Below are 18,063 nucleotides of genomic sequence, written 5' to 3' on the forward strand. Positions count from 1 at the left end.
TTCGAGATTTCGTCCCTATAACTTCACCGTTCTTTAAGAAATATTTGAAATTACTTAATAATTTCTCCTTATTTGAAATTAATCGGCCCTTTTCAGGGCCACACAAAATAACGCAGGAAGCTTCGGACATGTGTTAATTGTTCAAGAATGTGTGATCAGTGTGAAATAATAGTGCAGTGAAAGTGAAAACGAAAGTGAAAGTTAGTGTACTCTGTGCCGTTCTACATACGTGGATTACAACTTTCGGATTACGACATTTACCACTGCATTGGTAAGTTTTTCATTAATAACATTTGTGAAATTCATGAAATTCTTATTTGATGATCGAACGCGGCTCAGAGGCGATACGTGGCCGTGGCTCCTGTCACCGAGACGGGCTTGAGTCGTCCCTGAATCGTTCGCGCTCATGTGCGCAGCAGCACGAAAACTCGTCGGTGCGCGGCCAACTTTAACTGTTAATAACTCGTTAACAAAGCCGCGGATTGCATTTCGGCAAACGAAAAAATTACTTGAAATAGCCTCAGCAACCCCCCCATTTCCCGGAGTTACAATAATTAAGAAACACCCTGTATATATACAATATATGTAAAAGTTATGTCAAGGTATAAGGCATGAGTGACGAGTCCGGAAATATGTTAATAGAGTTATCACAATTATCTATAGAATGGTGAGAACTTTATATATTCTCTTACAAGTATTGCAAAACTGGCAACGTATTAATACACTACATTTCTGAATACTTTTATGGTTTTAAAAAATTCAGCACGATGTAGAACATTATATACAGGCGATACATTCATTGTCCATTTCTTATTTATGAAATTCTTTTTTGCTTTCATATCTTATTACATCATTTATACGCTGCATATCTATTTTAGGTTTAGTTGAACAATAAAGTTGAAACACGCTCTGCACACAGTGTTAAATCAAAATTCGAGACCTAATCGAAAACTCTGAAAAACTACCATATAACTAATCAATGAATAATGCAATTTAAATTCGCAATAATTCTTCTACTAAATATTGTAGATAGTTGAAAGATATAATATTTTAAATATATAACGAAATAATAAATATTAATTTACGTTAGTTATTAATTAAATATTTAACGACATCGTTTCGGAATTTTCAGAATTCATGGCAGTTAGATATGCAGACATAGCAAAAAATATGGTCACGTCCGACGCAAGCTGTACAATACATATTGAGATACGATATTCTCTTTTCCATGATCACGTGTGACACGTCCAATATATTGGATACTCATGATTTATAGGGGGCGTAGCAAACTCTAGGAACACTCCAACCAAAAAGTTAAAGCGATTGATAAGTTCAATAGTACATACTTCAAATATTCCACACAGTAGTCAGTCTGTTTAAAAAATTATTAAAGAATTCCGTTATTTGGAGATCATCAAAATGAAGAATACAGTGACAGTGAGTAACACTCAGATAGCGGGGCCATTTTAATAATTTCAAAAATGTTATTCGGTTGTTATACGTATTTGCTTTAGTTGTCAGAAAATTAATAATCAATGATATTTATTGATTTATCGATTAATAATAACATTAAATTTTTTCTATGTTTTCTCTCTTTCTCTTTCACACACACACACACTCTCGACCTTTCTCTCTGGATATATTAAACAAGTGCCCAATACCTAGATCGCCACAATAACAATTATAATGAAATCTTAAGGAAGTGATTAACATACTCGTCGTATCTAGAAAAAGAGAATAATACGAAGTCAAATTTTATTATTACGCTTCTAATTACATCCGACAATATCGTGTACTGCTTGTTTTATTCAATAGTAAATGTAAAAGTGATTGAAGATCACCATCTGTATCAGTTTTAAAAAAAGGATAAAACGCAATGTACACTTACCGACAAAAGTTACGAAACAATGTAATCGTTTGGTAATTTCTCTCTCTTCTAATATTATTATATATTGTATAGCAAATACATGTGAAAATGTTGAAAGGATAAGTAAAATTCATTATAAAGTTAAAATAAATATGATCAGTAAACAATGCACATGTTAGAAGAACAATATCATTCTTTGTGAATGTAAACAAGCTATTATAATTCTAACCCTCTCATATATCTTTATATTATACGTTATTATACGTTTGATTCAAGATTAATGATCTCCGAAGTTGTTAATAATTTATTTGCATTACACGCAACTTATTAATGCATTATTTATTTGCATTACACGCAACAATTTTATGTAACTAAACGCGGCCTGTACCTAAGGAGAACATAAAGAACGTAGAAGTGTTCTTCTAGTACTTTTCAACTCCTAACCTCAATATACAAAAAATTCTCTCGATTTGTTCCTCAACTTTTAAACAAAAATGTACAATTTGGGAAGAGGATATATAGTTGTCGATAATCGGTGACTATAAAAACCAGAGTAAAGATCAGAATTTCTTTAAGACAGGCATCTATGCATTAAAATCTCTGAAAAGGGTATTGGAGCAAATGAAACATATTTTGATTAAATAAACGGCTTTTAAAAAAAGATATACAGTTTCATATATTCCTTTATAAATCCGGCATTTTATATACACCAACCTAATCTAATCAATATTTTGAGCACACGTAATATCTCTGTCACGCTTAATGTAAGAAAAATATGTGTAAGTGAAAAATTGCATGATTTAATGCAATTAGTGTAAAAGTTATTGTAGATTATATAAACATGATTTACAGTATTAAAAATCATATAAAAGTCATGGTATTATACATGGATATTTTACACGATTATTATACATGGATATAGTCATATTATACGTGGTATTATACAATAGAAAGTTGTAAGCTACAATATTATGTTAACAAAAATATACCTGAAAAACTCAATTTAAAATAACTAACTTTAAAAAAAGTTATTATTCCATCCTTATATTCATCACACGAAATCATGCAGTTTTCCGCCTACCTAAAATCATGCATAACAAAGATATTACGCATGCTCGAAATAAAATCAATATCCTGTACATGTCATGCAGAAAAAATTGTACATACCCTCATGGTTTCGAGAAACGCTGCAATGGATGTGAAGTGGTGTCTTATCATTTGGTCACGGTTTGCGTGCTGCAGGAATGGAAGACGGAGTGACGTATGCTGTTCGTTCTCGTCGTTAATTATGCAGCGGCATCGATGACAGACGGCCATTCTGTTTGACTCAGTGACCACGATAATTGGCATCGGGCGGCATGCACGGGCGACCGCCATGCACTTCGATACGTCTCATGCCTCCATTTATTAAGATCGCTTTCATACGTGGCAATCCTGCGATGATTGTTTCCGCGCCCGGAGCGGCTCAATTAACGGCCGTCGAGGTCCAGGCGGTGCTGACGCATACGCGCGTGGTCGTATCTGGGAGAGGAGAGACGGCCGCGCCGATTGAAAACGGCGCCCGCGATGGAGAAAGGAGAAAGAGAAAGAGAAAGACAAGATAATTCACATTGTTCAGCGGTGGACGGCCTGGAGGCATCCGCCTCTTCAAAGCCATTCGGCTCTCCCGGGCTCTCATCGAACCAGAGTCCGGCAGTTAATGAACTGCCCTTCGGCGTTGCAATTCACGCAGGTGCCCGGCCGTCTAGGAACCCGGCCAAGTGCCGGCGAGACCCCATTATCCATTTACATAAAGGACCGCAACGACCGGGCTAAGGGTTTACACTGCTCGCTTAACCCCCGAGAATTTCCGACACTCTCGTCGGATTAATGCTCGCTTGATTGCCGGACAACAGTGTTTTTGAACGGGGCCGCGCACGATCCGCGCGACACGCCATTTTGTCGGGAACCTGCTGATCACGGTCTCGAAGCTGGGCGAAATCGGGGACGAACCTAATGAGGGCAGATAATGATCGTTGTGAACAACGTTGAGACTGTCGTCCAAAATTTTTGGTATTGTACGGTTTTTCCGAGTATGAAAAGCATAATGGTCGAGAATGAGCGTTGTGAAATGCGGAATGATGTTTACAGAGTATTTGGGCAGGTTCGAGTGACCTGGGATCGTTGCTTAGGTTTCAAAGTCCTGTGTGGCGAAAAGATAGAGCGTCAACGAGTGAGAGGGTAATAAGGAAAGATAACGATGAAAAAATTGATTTCAAATCGTAATTTAAAAACGATCGTCTCGATGATATTGATAACATGTTCGTATCCACGTTCATTAATTTTTTCTAAATAATGTATTTCAATTAATCTCGCGTTCTCCATTTGCTCAATTAGCAGTCAATTGAATTACTGATTATTTGAGGAAGTAACGTTTACTTCTGAATTAAGTATTTTTATAATAATGTTCCAAAAAGCATTGGATAACAACACAAAACGTAGTAAATGTGCAGCAGCGTCACTAATTCTAATATTCATTACATTAATCAACGCCATGAACTTGATTCAAAGGAGATTCAAAATTAATAGAGCTTTTGATTCAGCTTACTTCATCACCTACGTCATTATTATCACTGTCAACAGCGGCGATTTAGCCTCTCTAAATGTTACAAAGTCGATATCGAAAGCATTCTTTTAGCGTAGACAAGACATAATTCTTTGACCCTTGCGGCACGTCTTTATAGGTGACCACATCTCGCGCGCGCGCGCGCGAGAGAGAGAGAGAGAGAGAGAGAAAGAAGGAAACTAAGGACGAACGAAGCTACCTCAAAATACATACAGCGACCAGCATGTCGGTGTATATAACTAAGAATACATCGTAATGCTAGAATAAAATCGGTGACTTTTTTATTTCTAATTTTTCATACATGTGGAAATGAGAACGATAGCGAGCGAGTAAGCGAGACAGAAGCGTATGCAGAGAGTGAGTGGATGTGTGCATGTGCGTGTGCTGTTGAATATGTGCGTTATAGAAAATATGAAGATCGGAAGGGCGAGGCCGAAACGAGCGAGTCAAAGAAGAATCAGTCCTAGCCGTATCGTCGAACTCGTCACGCAACTTTTCTTAATCTAGAGTCATTATTGTTATATTTGTTGATATTAAATCTGTTTTCCGTTAAAGCGCGTCACTTATTTCCGCTTCCTGGTAACCCATCCTACATACATAAAATTGTTCTAATGTATTAATAAAATTCTTCCAATTAAAATGATACCAAACATGACATAGATTACACCGCATTTATTCATTATACGTATGAAGTAACTTATTTTATTTAAGAAAAGAGCATTAGGAAAACGATATATCGTCATTCGGTGCACTCGCCAAAAATACCAACGACGATATATCGTTGCGCCTCCGTTAGAGCCTTATTATTCTCATCACAAGAGATTTGTGTTTAAGTATAACTTCATAAAATGTTAAAATGGTTTATATTCGATGCAACACAAGTGAAAAAATATTTATTAGATCAACTTTTTGTTATATCTTATGTTGTGTCGTGCCGAGAGTATGTACATGGCAGAGTGATAAGACAGAAACGGAACACGGGATATCCGTCGACACGAGATAGTTTCTCTGAACCGTAATCGCAATATTACACATTTTTAGTGGACAGAGAACTAACTATAAATATTTATAATAACACTTATATTTTTTTTAGTGACGTATTACCAGCTGCACGATCCTCTTGGGTATTAGATTTGTCTGACGCTTGCCGTGCATCATCTTTGATGATAACGAGGATAACGTGTTGCGTTATCCTTTCGTTTTGATATCCGACACCAGCTATTTCATTGCAAATGATAGCAAAATGCAATGTCTATACACCACACTACCAGATATATATAAAGCGATGACCAAACGATGATTTTTTTCTATGTGCAATTACGTTTTGAAAAATAGAAATTACTTTGCACGATTTTCATTATATCTTATATTTATGTTATTCTTATGATTTTTAACAAATATCGAAACTCCATTGGTATTGATTTATTCTCCATTCCTTTCGCAATATGCTGCTTTTTGAATTTTGTAAATATCACGCCTACTTTGGTTTTTACGAGCATTTTCGCAAACCTCTACAAATTCGTCGATTCGGGCCGGTATTCTTCGCCTAGGTACGCTCCTTTCGCTCGGTGCTAAAAGGGTTAAGCCTACGTTCGTAGACATTTAAAGTGGAGGTGCTTCGATTTCAAAACATTTCGAGTAGAAATGCTTTAATTTCGAGATACTTAGAGTAGAGATGATTTGATTTCGAGACACTTAGAATAGAATTTCCTCGAAGTCCTGCGTGACCGAAAGATAGATCGTTAGTGAATGAAAAAGAGAGAGTGCTCCATTCCCAAGGAACAAAAAATGTGAAGTTTCTGTTCGATGGTGTGTATGGCACGAACCTGACAGAGGTTATTTTTGATAATGAGACCTTTTTACATACGGGAAACAATTAGCATACTAGTTTCATTACCGTCTTCCTCAATAACCGTGACGTGTCATAAAATCGACATTTCCGACAGAACTTCGAAATAACCATTCCGAAACGTAGGCCTCTTTTAACAATTGAGACGTGCCATAAACCGGGCATTTCCGAAGGGTCAGCTTAATTCGAGTACGCGAACCGTCGCGACGCGTCGTATCGACTCGAGATCATCGAAGGTTGACCTGGAAGATTTCCCATGGCATATTTAGAAATCCATGAACGCGCACACCATTCGTGACAAGGAACCCTCACGGTGTGACAAGAGGGGGTCAATGTCAAGGAGGCTCTGATTGGGAAAATGCAGCGTTCAATAAACCAATCAGTGCACTTCTCTCATACTAAAATGGAACTTCTCAAGCAAACCCCCAAAGACAGAAACGCCCACTAGTTCGTACGACCTTTTCCTGGTTCGACAGCCATCGCAAATCGAATCAGTTACTCGCAGTCACACTGATAGTCAGTCTCTCAGTCTCAACCTCTAGCAGTCGAGGTATACACACAGTCTCCAACAGTCGAGACATATATTCTCATTCAGTCTCCAACAGTCGAGATCAAACATTGTGTGCGCAAAAACCGCTCTACCAACAGAATCCGATTACCCAATATTAATTTGGGGGGTAATATATCGGCGACACCCAAGTCAATGTATCCTCCAATGGTTCAATCCGGACGTTACAACCCCGGAAGTGTGAACGGGCGTCTGCGCGTTAACCGCGTGCTCGCATCGTAAAACAGAGAAAGAGAATGAGCAAGAATGAGTTTGGGTGAGTGAGAATGTATACAAGAGAGATGAAATGGTAAGATAATGAGGAAAAAGACTGGAAAGGGTAGCAGAGCTAAAGGAAAAGGTCCGGGCATTCGAGGGAGAACCGTTACCCTACAAACTTGTGCGTTGTCGTTAACGTTGCGTTGTGTAGCCGTTATTAAGTACTGTCGTTATTGTTGCCGTTGTTGAGTATTGTTGCTGTAGTCGTCACCGTTGTTGCTATAAGGCGTAAGAAGTCACTGTACGATATTGTAACCGGGTCCAATTTTTACACGGGGAAACGTACGTAGATTTTCGAATTAACCGACACGCCCGGTTACTGTCCGCGTCGGCTTGTAAAGTAAGGTTCGTGTCGCTGGACGCAAGGATCTGCCTAAGGGTTAATTAACGAATTTCGTTTAATCGAAATATGCTTTTATTCAGAGTCTTAAGAAGTGGAACAACGAGGAATGCCGATTCCTCGGCTAAACACGGGTCGTCCGCGGGAGAACGGTGTTTACAAACTTTTACGCTGAAACGACGGCGAGGTTGATTCTACAATATAGCGCGGTGTTTCCGCGACACGACGCAGTTATGCTTCCGAATGATTCGGTATTAATCAATGAGATGAAATAAAATGAATTGACTGCTACGTGGTCGCGAGAATTCTTTGATAATCAACGCGCGTACAGTGCTGCGACGCGGTTTTACGTTCACGACTCCCCGGTTTTGTCTGGTCGGTTTGACCCACTAATTACAACGTCTTTCGCACGGCTGAAGATTACTCGATTCGATTTCTATCACTTCCAAACGCAGAGTGCCGAAATCTGCTCTCGCATCGACCTCCTTCGATCGCAATCGAGTAGGAATCGACGCGCACGCATCTTCGGCGCTGGAGAAGGGAGATCACGCGTTGTCCCACTGGAGACAATATGTAACCAGCCCGGTTACAATATCGTTAACAATTTGTTGCTCTTATTATCATCCTCTAAGAAATTGAAGAAAAATTCTTTATGAACAAACCAACTATGCCACACCATGATAAAAAACAACAAGTCGTTGTGAACAGACTTAGCATTGATAACCTAAAATTAACAATCTCCCATCTAATCTCCAAAATGGAACCACTAACATGTACTACCTGTAATTCCTCAATCATAATAAAATCATATACTCCTGCACTCCGCAAAATATTCAGAAATCCAAAAACAATTCTAACAGACACCTTAGAGAACAACTCCGACCCTCTCGTTACGGCTGGCCCGTCCGCTAAAATACCGTCACTGAACGGAAACTCACGATCATTTTGATGTTTGAAGTTTATTGCGCAATATGTTTTGATGTCGTTTCAACAAAGAACAATTTTAAGAAGGTTTAAGAATTTATTAATTATAATAACTTTATTAATATATTAATCCAATATGTGAATAAAATCAATAGAAAATGTTCAGCCTATAGTAAAAAATGTTGTCATCAACTACAGATGGCACTTGTATAGACACCATTTCAATGTCGCATATATGCGTCGCTCGGCCCGAAAAGGTTAACAACGACAAAGGAATTTCCCAAGTCATTGCCTTCTTAAAACACATTTTACCGTACAACAAAGTTTAACGAACAATTACAGTTGTCGCTAATAAACAATGTAGTTAAGGCGGTTTAATTCTGGAATTAAGGAGAACGCATACATAAACTGCTATAACTCATTAATATCTGAAACGTGTAAGATTTTTATAACAACTGTACCAGCATAACGGCTTATGCGCAATCGCAGTTGAAAATTAAAACGTTACTCTCAACTCTGGTCTGTTATATAACATTGGTTCTCGTTCGCTTGTACGTGATCCTTTGTTATCGCAACATGGAAAATAGATTGAGACCTTTGTTTTGGAAATATTGTTCCTTTCTGTATATACCGCATAGCAATTCAAACAATATTCCAGGGATGCACCATGCGTGTACTGTTGGGATTCCAGATGCACGCTTGTTCGCTGGATACGGCAGTTGTTAGAGCGGTGCGTGATAAAAATAATTCTATTACGGAATCGGATGTTCCGTTTTGTCTTAAACAATTCGTGGAATGACATGAAATATTGGAAAACCGTTTGTGGATAAGCTCGTGATATCGAGGCGTCCCTTATTGCACAATCTTGTCAATTACGGTGCTGTTTGAAGTTTCAGCTTATTACAATATTTTACAGTGAATGGATGAAATAACTATATTGTCCGTCCGAGTCGCGACGAGCAAGTAATGATGAAAATAGCATTAAGAGAACTCTCCGAAATCATTTCAATTTTTATCGGAACGTGTCAGATCTCTTTGTGAAACGACTGCTATGTACACTCATACATGAAAATATTCGAAAACTTACGTTTCTAACATTCAACTAATGAAATATATATGTTAAACTGTAGCATTCAATACAAAATGACACATATAACAAGTGATGGGACTTAAAATTACATAAATGAAATTAGAAAATAATTCAACACTATATACCGTTTTTATAGTACATTTGTCGTAAACACGTACCAGAAGTGGCTAACAAAAGTATTTGAAGAGAACATTTAATAGTTATTTAAATTGGACAATTAAAGGTTTTAATAGCAAATTGATCTACCGTTTGCTTTTACAAAAACCCTAAGTCTGTTTATCATTCAGTTGTCTAACATAGAAGTAACATTTGCATCTATTGATTGCCATATTTCAATAATATTTCGTTTTATCGCTTCTTTCGAAGTAATAACCGTATTTCTTAATCCTTTTTCCACTTTATTCCATAAATGTTCAATGGGGACTATTTTAGCGGCATGCTATTTTAGATCATTGTCTGACTGAAACCAATAATTGTTTAGTAAATTCAATTTTTATTCACTACTTCTTCTTCTTCTTCTTCAATTTTCCTGCAAAATTTTTAAGTACATACTTCGTTTTCTCTATTATATCATCAATAAATACAAAGTTTCTCATTCCATTAGATGCCATGTAGTCATAAACCAATAAAGTTTATGATTGGAGCAGCGTGATTTGGTAATCAGCATTGGCCTATGTTGCCATAGAGATGATTCGCGCATGCATTAATTGTTTTTTGATCGTCCCTGCCTTCTTTTTTCTCTCTCTGGCCTTCTTCTTTTCGATCCGGCTGTCATGCGCGAATCTACTTTTGCTATCACAGAACTCGCGTATTCCACTCAAATCCTGACAGTATTTTATATTACCATTATTATTATATTTATTATATTTTACATCTATTATATTTTATAGTCGGTCGTAGATTTCATGGTTCTAATTATTCATAGAGTAATACTTTGTTCCAGAACAAATAAATTTTCCAGCGAATTTTAAACGTTTAAACGTACAATTTTATTTTTGTTGCTAATAAATGACTTTCTGCTTGGAACTCGTGCATGTAAACCATTATTTCTTAATAATCGACGACACAATTCTATATGCACTTCTCTTCGAAACTGTGTAGTCAACATTCATGTAAATTTCGATCCAAAAGCGAAAGGATCTTTTTTAATTTTTCGTATAATTGTCATTTCTTCTCTTTCATTTAGCTTTTCTGGACATCCCCAACGGGGCTTATTAACCCCTTGCCGTACTTTAGCGAGTCAGACTCGTGATGGAGATCTATAATAATAAGTAGTTATATACGTATGTTTATTCGTTCCTTTAACTAGAAATCAAATTTTATTCTCTCATCAGCAATATTTAAACATTTGAGTAGATGTAAGGACACGATAAATATAAAATTCCTTTTTCTTCTAAGAAATTAATGTGATCGAAAAAATTCTAGTCATAGCAATTGCAAAGAAAATGGTACCGCATGGCGTTAACAATGTTACATTGCGTATTCAATATCTGTACAATATAATGGATAGTAGTTTTGCTTCTGTTTACAAGTTTTCGTTATACGATTTTCCTTGTATATACCACTTCGCAGTTAATTCGCTTACCGATTTACTTGTTTCGGATTTCCTGCGATTCATTTTGTTATATTCTTAACCCCTTGGCTACTGTGGCCACCTGTAGGCACTTAGAAATTTTGCGTTTGTAACACTGACAGAGCCTATAGACGTCCTTACAATTGTATCGATAATTATTCCGATAGATCTTACAACAATTACACAAAAGGCGCAAACGTGTAGTCCGACGATAACATAGCAAAAAAAAGTGAGACACGTTACGAATGTAAGAAATGTGATATAAGATTTTGTATTTATCCATGTGTGGGGTGTGGGTTGTGGGATAAGAGCGTTTGGGCTATGTAATAGTGGCATCGAGTGAGGCAGAGCGAAAGAGTATGAATGTGTGTGCATATGTGTGTGTGTGTGTGTGTGTGTGTGTGTGCGCGTGCGCGTGCGCGCGCGCGCGCGTGTGTGTGTGTGTGCGTGTGAATAGGAATAAGCTAAAGAGTGTAGGAATAAGCGACAGAAAAGTGGACGAACGAGCGGAGAGGATCAGAGTATTCGAAGAAGAATCGTGACATATAGAAGTTTTTGTCGTGGTTGTGAATTATGAAAAATCGTGAATAAATTGTTATTTTGTTGTTGTTAAAAGAAGGTGTTCAGTCTTGTTGAATTATTATTGCCACCGAGTCACGTGGAATATAACTCTTTTAGAATAATACTACACATTTTTCGAATTGTATCACACTTTACTAGATTACTAGATATGTTGTGAAAAAAAGTCTTACATTAATATTAAATGTTCAATGTTTACAGTGGCAATCCGGTGCAGAATACGAAGAAAGAAAAAATATTGTTTTAACGTAGTGAAATTTAGTTTCTTGATCATTGAAATATGTTTTCATAACAATGCATCGCTACCCAAAAATCTACCGTTCTCGACGCACATCGTAACTCAATTCCTGCCATATGGTAAGGCCGGTGCGCATCAAAGTCTGCCATATTCAAGGGGTTAATAATGAAAAAATAGTGACAGAAATTTTTAACACTGTTTCCCTTGTTTTACATTCTGCAATCTTCGGGAATTCTTAGTTGTTAGAGTTTAAATATTTTTATGAGCCACTTCTAGGTACATGTTTACGATGAATGTACTATAAAAACGGTATGTATTGTTGATATATTTCCTAACTTCGCTTATGCAATCTTAACATCTCTTGTTATATGCGTCATATTATATGGAATGCTTTAGTTTAACATATATATTTCATTAGTTGAATGTTAGAATCGTAAGCGTTCGAATACTTTCATCTATAAATGTATATGTACTGGGTTGAGCATATTAGTATCTTTCACAACCACATGTGAAACTCCGTGGAACACAATTGAATTCCCAATAAATTCGCTACGTTCAGATCTCTCTGCTGTCTCTTTGCGATAAAACAGATCCCTATTATTCATTCTATTTATCAATCCATTTATCATCTCGATTTTGACGCAGCTGCAATCTATTGACACACGATACGAGCTATCGGTTTTGTTAACAGGAGCTTTGTATCAACAATGAATATTCTCGATTTCAAGAAATATATAATAATTATTACAAAAATTAATTGAAAAATATATTCATCGTATTCAATTTTTTTCTTGTATAACTCATTTACTGTTATTGTACTGATATATAGGGTGTTCAGTGTAACGGTTGCATAGATTTCTACGGTATTTACAGTAATGTGACAAAAAAATGTTTGGAATAAAAGTTAATACGTTCTTCGAGGAAAACAAATTACAATGATAAAAAGTTCGACGATCTTTTATTCCTTGAACATAATTGCTTTTTATAATGGCACTACGTACTTCTGATGGTACAACATTATAGTTGATGAGGAAACGAATTTAACTACTTACTACACAATGACCTTAGAAATTCACAGTAATTGGACAAATAATTTCCCTACGCGAAAATGAAACGTACTCGAAACTTAGGAGTCGAGGATACTTCGAAAAGGAATGTAAAAAGTAAACGAACATCTTTACTTTTTACTTAAACATTAAATAAGCAAAGTTTCAATGCTGTTACATCCCATCCCACTAATTCTCCTCCTTGGCGTATACGCTTTAATTCTAATTAGATTTATTGTTATTATTATCATTATGTATATTATTATCACCAGGATTCACAATCTACTATGTATGAAAACCATATTTCCCACGAAACTATTGACAAGTCGATACATTTTAATTTATAAAAAGCTCACAGTCCTACTTCCAGTTCCTTAACCCCTTGCACCATCACTCTTTTCATGCTGTCACGATCAGCACTTATTCGTACTTAATAATTTTTCTTAATAAGAGCAGGCAATTTTTGTTTCCTGTATTGTCTTTATTTACTTTTATTTCTAGACTTTGATATCAGAAGAATTTATTCTTATTTCGATATAAAAGAAATTAATAATATTAGTATTTAGTAGAGCTTGCATAAAATCTTTACCACGAGTCTGACTCGATATTATAGTGCAAGGGGTTAAAGCACTATACGTCCGGCGACGCCACAGTGGTGTAACGCGCATGGAACCGTCCAATGTGACGTGGTTTTCTGTTGTTGTCTTGTTTAAGTAACAATAAATTATACACGTCAGCAAGTTTTTTGTTTTTATAAGTGTGCCCTTTCATCACGACAGGCGAAAGAGAAGATACGATTATTCATCATGAATAAATTGGAAGATTTTATAAATACGATGAATTCGATGAATACGATGGAAATAAATAATTAAAAAACAAATAATTACTTAGTAATTACCAGAGAAAATGTAAGTAAAGAAATATATAGAAATTTCATGACAATAGGGGGACAAAATTGAAAACTCGTGAGAACTAATGATGAGATTAGTAAAACTTAACAATTTATATCTCCCGATAAACTTAAGAACAGCCGGCGACAAGCGAAGAGATTTGTACGAGACTTGCGTACAATGAAAATGCTGCTATACACAAATATCCGTCATAGCAATAGACAAGCGAAGCGTGATTGTTGTTCTGTTGTTAGATTAATATTGATTAGATTGTGAAAATGCAGTTATTGTATATTTTAAAAATGACGTTAAATTATATTTTTATATTCATCTCGATATATTCCATTATTAATTAACAATAGAATTGATTTTCGAAAACCGAGAATACATCCATGAATATATTCGTTGAACAATAGATTGAACAATATGTAAACTATTCGCAATGTGGGAGGAAAAAACAGGACAGTATTGTTTTCCTGACAGAAGAATACAAGATGGAAGACGTGAAATCACTTATTATTATAAAATATGCAGTAACCAGCCTGAAATGGGTATTGGAGAATACTTTAAAATTGATTATACTGCACAAATTTATAAGAAACAAAATGTTGATTTGAAAATATTCCTCGATGTCTGCAAATTCATATAAGTCGAATATTATTATAATATCTTACATTGTTTCAAACGTATACTATGTAATATAAAATTCATAAATGCTGGTAGGTAACATACATGATGGCGCCGAGTACAAAGGGATATTATGACTTACTAAGGTCAAAATACACGCCCCCTCCCCTCACCACTTAACCTGTAGCTGCGTACGACACCTATACACGTAAGAAGGAAATGCCAATTTTATATCTTGCAACAAAAATACTTTTCCTACGATTTGGGTTAAAATGCATACGGAACATATTCATTTTCATACACTTTAGGGCAATTCTACAACAGTCAAAAAACCACACCCAGTGTGATCAATAAAACGCATATTTTATCTTCAAAATAAATCGATGTAGGCAAAACGGATCTTATAGATTTAACACGTTCAAATCGGCGCGTACCACCGGTGGTACAAAGACATTGTATTTTATTTGTACATATATTTCACAATTCGTAAATAAAGTTTTATAAGTACTTTAAAACAATTTCACGCAACAATGTCTGACTTGCGCCGGGTTGAACGTGTTAAATATTATTGGCACAATATAAGCACAGAAAAAAGTAGTAAGCATGATCAGAAAGGGAGAAGAAGTTTAGTTACTTGGCAAAAACGCCAGCTTGTAAAATTTCTATAAGAATGGACGCAGATAATTCATAGATTTGTGAGAAGATAATTTAATCTTTTGCACTCGAGATTCCGCTCAATATTGCATCATCTTCGGAAGCAATTTTTACAGTATCATATTTGTTTATCTTTAATATATGTTAAGAGTTTAACTGCTGTATAAGTTGCAAAATTTAATTTCATATGTATAAAATGTATAAAAACATTTAAGTTGAATTCATCCTTTAACTTAAATACATTTTACAACTTCTCTGATTGGAACAAGAACCAACCACATGTGAAAAAAACTCTTCCGATGTAATAATAACGTAAAAGTGTGTAACAAGCTAAGAAAACACTTGCGGATCACAGCTAAAAAAATGATACATTAAAAATTGATCAACTGTCCCCTATTATCCAAAAATTAGTTTGAGAACCCCCAATAGCAATAGTGGTATCACTAAAGGTACTAACAAATATTATTTCAGTACTTTTTTGTACCACCGTTTAAGAAACAAACAACCTAACTTCTTGAAAATCATATATTTTTTAGTGATGGTTATAATTATATCATCTTTCGTTAAAATTGAATCTGTTTGTTGAAAATTAGAATTTAACTTATTTAGAATTAAACAAATAAGAATAAATTATTTTCTGTAATATACAAATGACGAATTTTCGTCATTTAGTTATCGGAGATTGTTTGCGAAATGACGAATTCTCGTCATGCAAACAAGTATGTGTTAATGCTCCAGAAGAAGCTTTATGAAGGAGTTTAGAACAACACAACTTCAACTTCCGAGCAGTGCAAGGTCACGTAAGGGGGTGAAAGAACACCGGGCCACGTGAGCGAGTTAGAATCGTCCACGGTGGCGCCATCTATGCCGTTTGCGAATGCTCGCACGACGGCCGTCACACGACGTCGCCGCACTCCCGTCGCTTCAGCTCGCAACGCTAACCCGTGGCAGAGACGAACCTTGCGCAGGTGCTCGACACCGGACGATACGCCAAATGACACGTTAGTTTTTCACGCGAAGAAGAACCGGCGACAGTCACTCACCTGAACCATTGATGTGTGTTGACACGCGAGACAGACTTCCCCTCTTGGCGGCAGTCTGATGGCGAAATCAGTCCGTGCCAACCCCTGTCGTTGGCCTCGCGGCCCGTGCATTCAACATCAGGCCGCGCACAACACCGGTTCGAGCCAGTCACGCACACATGCACGCATCTACGCACTCGACGAGCCCGTTACGCGACACGATTGCACACGACCACGCCCAACTGACGCCGGAATTTCCACGAGGCCCGGATCCCTTGGCAGAACAAAAAATGCCCGCGTTTTATTTACACCTATGCCGAATGGGTGACAGCCCGTGCAGCTATCTATCGGAGCCGCCAGAGGCACTGCGCGCATCCCAGTCGAACGCGCAGCCGCGACCAACGGGAATCGATTATTTTGTATTTCCAACGGAATACGCGGTCAATCAATCCAGCCACTATAAATCCGTGAGCGATGCGCCGCCAATTTCGGCACGACGAAACCAACGCGCCGCGATGCCCCGTCACGATCCGTTTCAAAGCCTGCGTATTATCACTTCCGGCGTTACAATAACCATTTGCGGTCGGTAGATTTCGCATGTGGGAGTACAGACATGTCCGTAGAGAATTTAAACTTATTCTACGGATATCGAAACACAACATTTGTTTATGAACACGTTGACGACGGCGTGCATCACCGGTGGGTCACGCGTGTCAGACCCGTGGGCTGCGTACATTTGTTTATTTTGCTTGCATTACACAAAATACATACTACAAAATAGGTTTATGTTATTTTATCTGAACATTATAAACAGATATTCAATAGTAAAAACATAGAAATTCAATATTATAAACTTAACATAATTATTTAATTTTTGTACATTTCGGGCGCCGACTCACAGAGAAAATCATGAATATCGGCGCCGGCATCAACGTGTTAATTATTTATTTTAAAATCAATATATGGATATCTAAACAATAAAATTTGTTGAAATGGGTCGCGAGGCATAGGGGGTCATAGTGTTTTGTCATTGTTGCGGTTTTCGAAGGTTTCCGCTGCGGGAACATCGACTTCTACGACGATTTGCAAATGTCCCGTTACGGGAACATCGAATTCTACGACGATTTAGGAATGTCCCGGTACGGAGATATCGATTTCTATTACAAATGACACACACACTAATTTACTCCGATTTACTAGTCACAAGCCGGATTGCTTTACATCTGTATAATAATCTACAGCAGTCAATACCCGAAGCTGTAGGATATCATATATTCACCGATAGACTCTATAGTAGCATCATACTTCACCAAAAATTACTTATTATACAATGTCATTTAACTGGAATGATAATGACGAATAGAAAAGGAATAGCTTCCATAATGAAATCACCAAAATTAAGGATTGGCCAAATACCAAAGTAAACAGTACACAAGTACACAATCTACAATATTTTTATCTTTAGGCTTTGACACCAATGTCCATGTCAGATTAATTAACAGAGAATCAATTTCATCTCTAATAGCTCGTTCCCATTTATTCCTGTCATTTCTACTACTAATTTCCTGATATGATATAGGAATATCACATACTAATGATTGTGCATTCATCAAACAATCTATTGGTATATCCTCTTCACTATACGAAATATGGGGTTTCTTTTTAATCCTATCACTCCTTCTAGGTTCTGATAATATTCTTTAACCACTATCTTTACTATCAGTATTTTTACTATTTTGAGAATAAAATCTATTAACTATTGTTTCCATATTATCATTATGGAATTTTTCATTAATACTGTTCGGATTTATACACTCTAGTTTGTCTGTTTTCCCATTACCAGACTTACTAGATTCATCCACTGATTTTGACTTTATGTCAGAAACATCAGTTTTATTTCTATTATTTTCCGAACTTAAACTATCTGATTTAC

At 36.6% G+C, this 18,063-nt stretch overlaps 1 protein-coding gene across 2 annotated transcripts in view; it reads right to left on the reverse strand.

Annotated features, from left to right (window-relative positions):
• The window catches only part of LOC144470114 (beta-1,4-glucuronyltransferase 1), a 129,975-nt gene extending 113,516 nt beyond the window's left edge, over positions 1–16,459 (reverse strand). Inside the window, exons 1-2 of one of the 2 annotated variants that reach the window (XM_078180946.1) lie at positions 16,152–16,459; positions 3,035–3,388 (exon numbers count right to left, since the gene is read on the reverse strand). In XM_078180946.1, the coding sequence (XP_078037072.1) occupies positions 3,035–3,244 (210 nt within the window). In that variant the 5' untranslated portion in view covers positions 3,245–3,388; positions 16,152–16,459. The remainder of the gene's footprint in view (positions 1–3,034; positions 3,389–16,151) is intronic. The other variant, XM_078180949.1, reaches the window with a different exon arrangement.
• Positions 16,460–18,063: the final 1,604 nt, after the last annotated feature.

Source organism: Augochlora pura, chromosome 5 (genome assembly GCF_028453695.1).
Source record: "Augochlora pura isolate Apur16 chromosome 5, APUR_v2.2.1, whole genome shotgun sequence".
NCBI lineage: Eukaryota > Metazoa > Arthropoda > Insecta > Hymenoptera > Halictidae > Augochlora > Augochlora pura.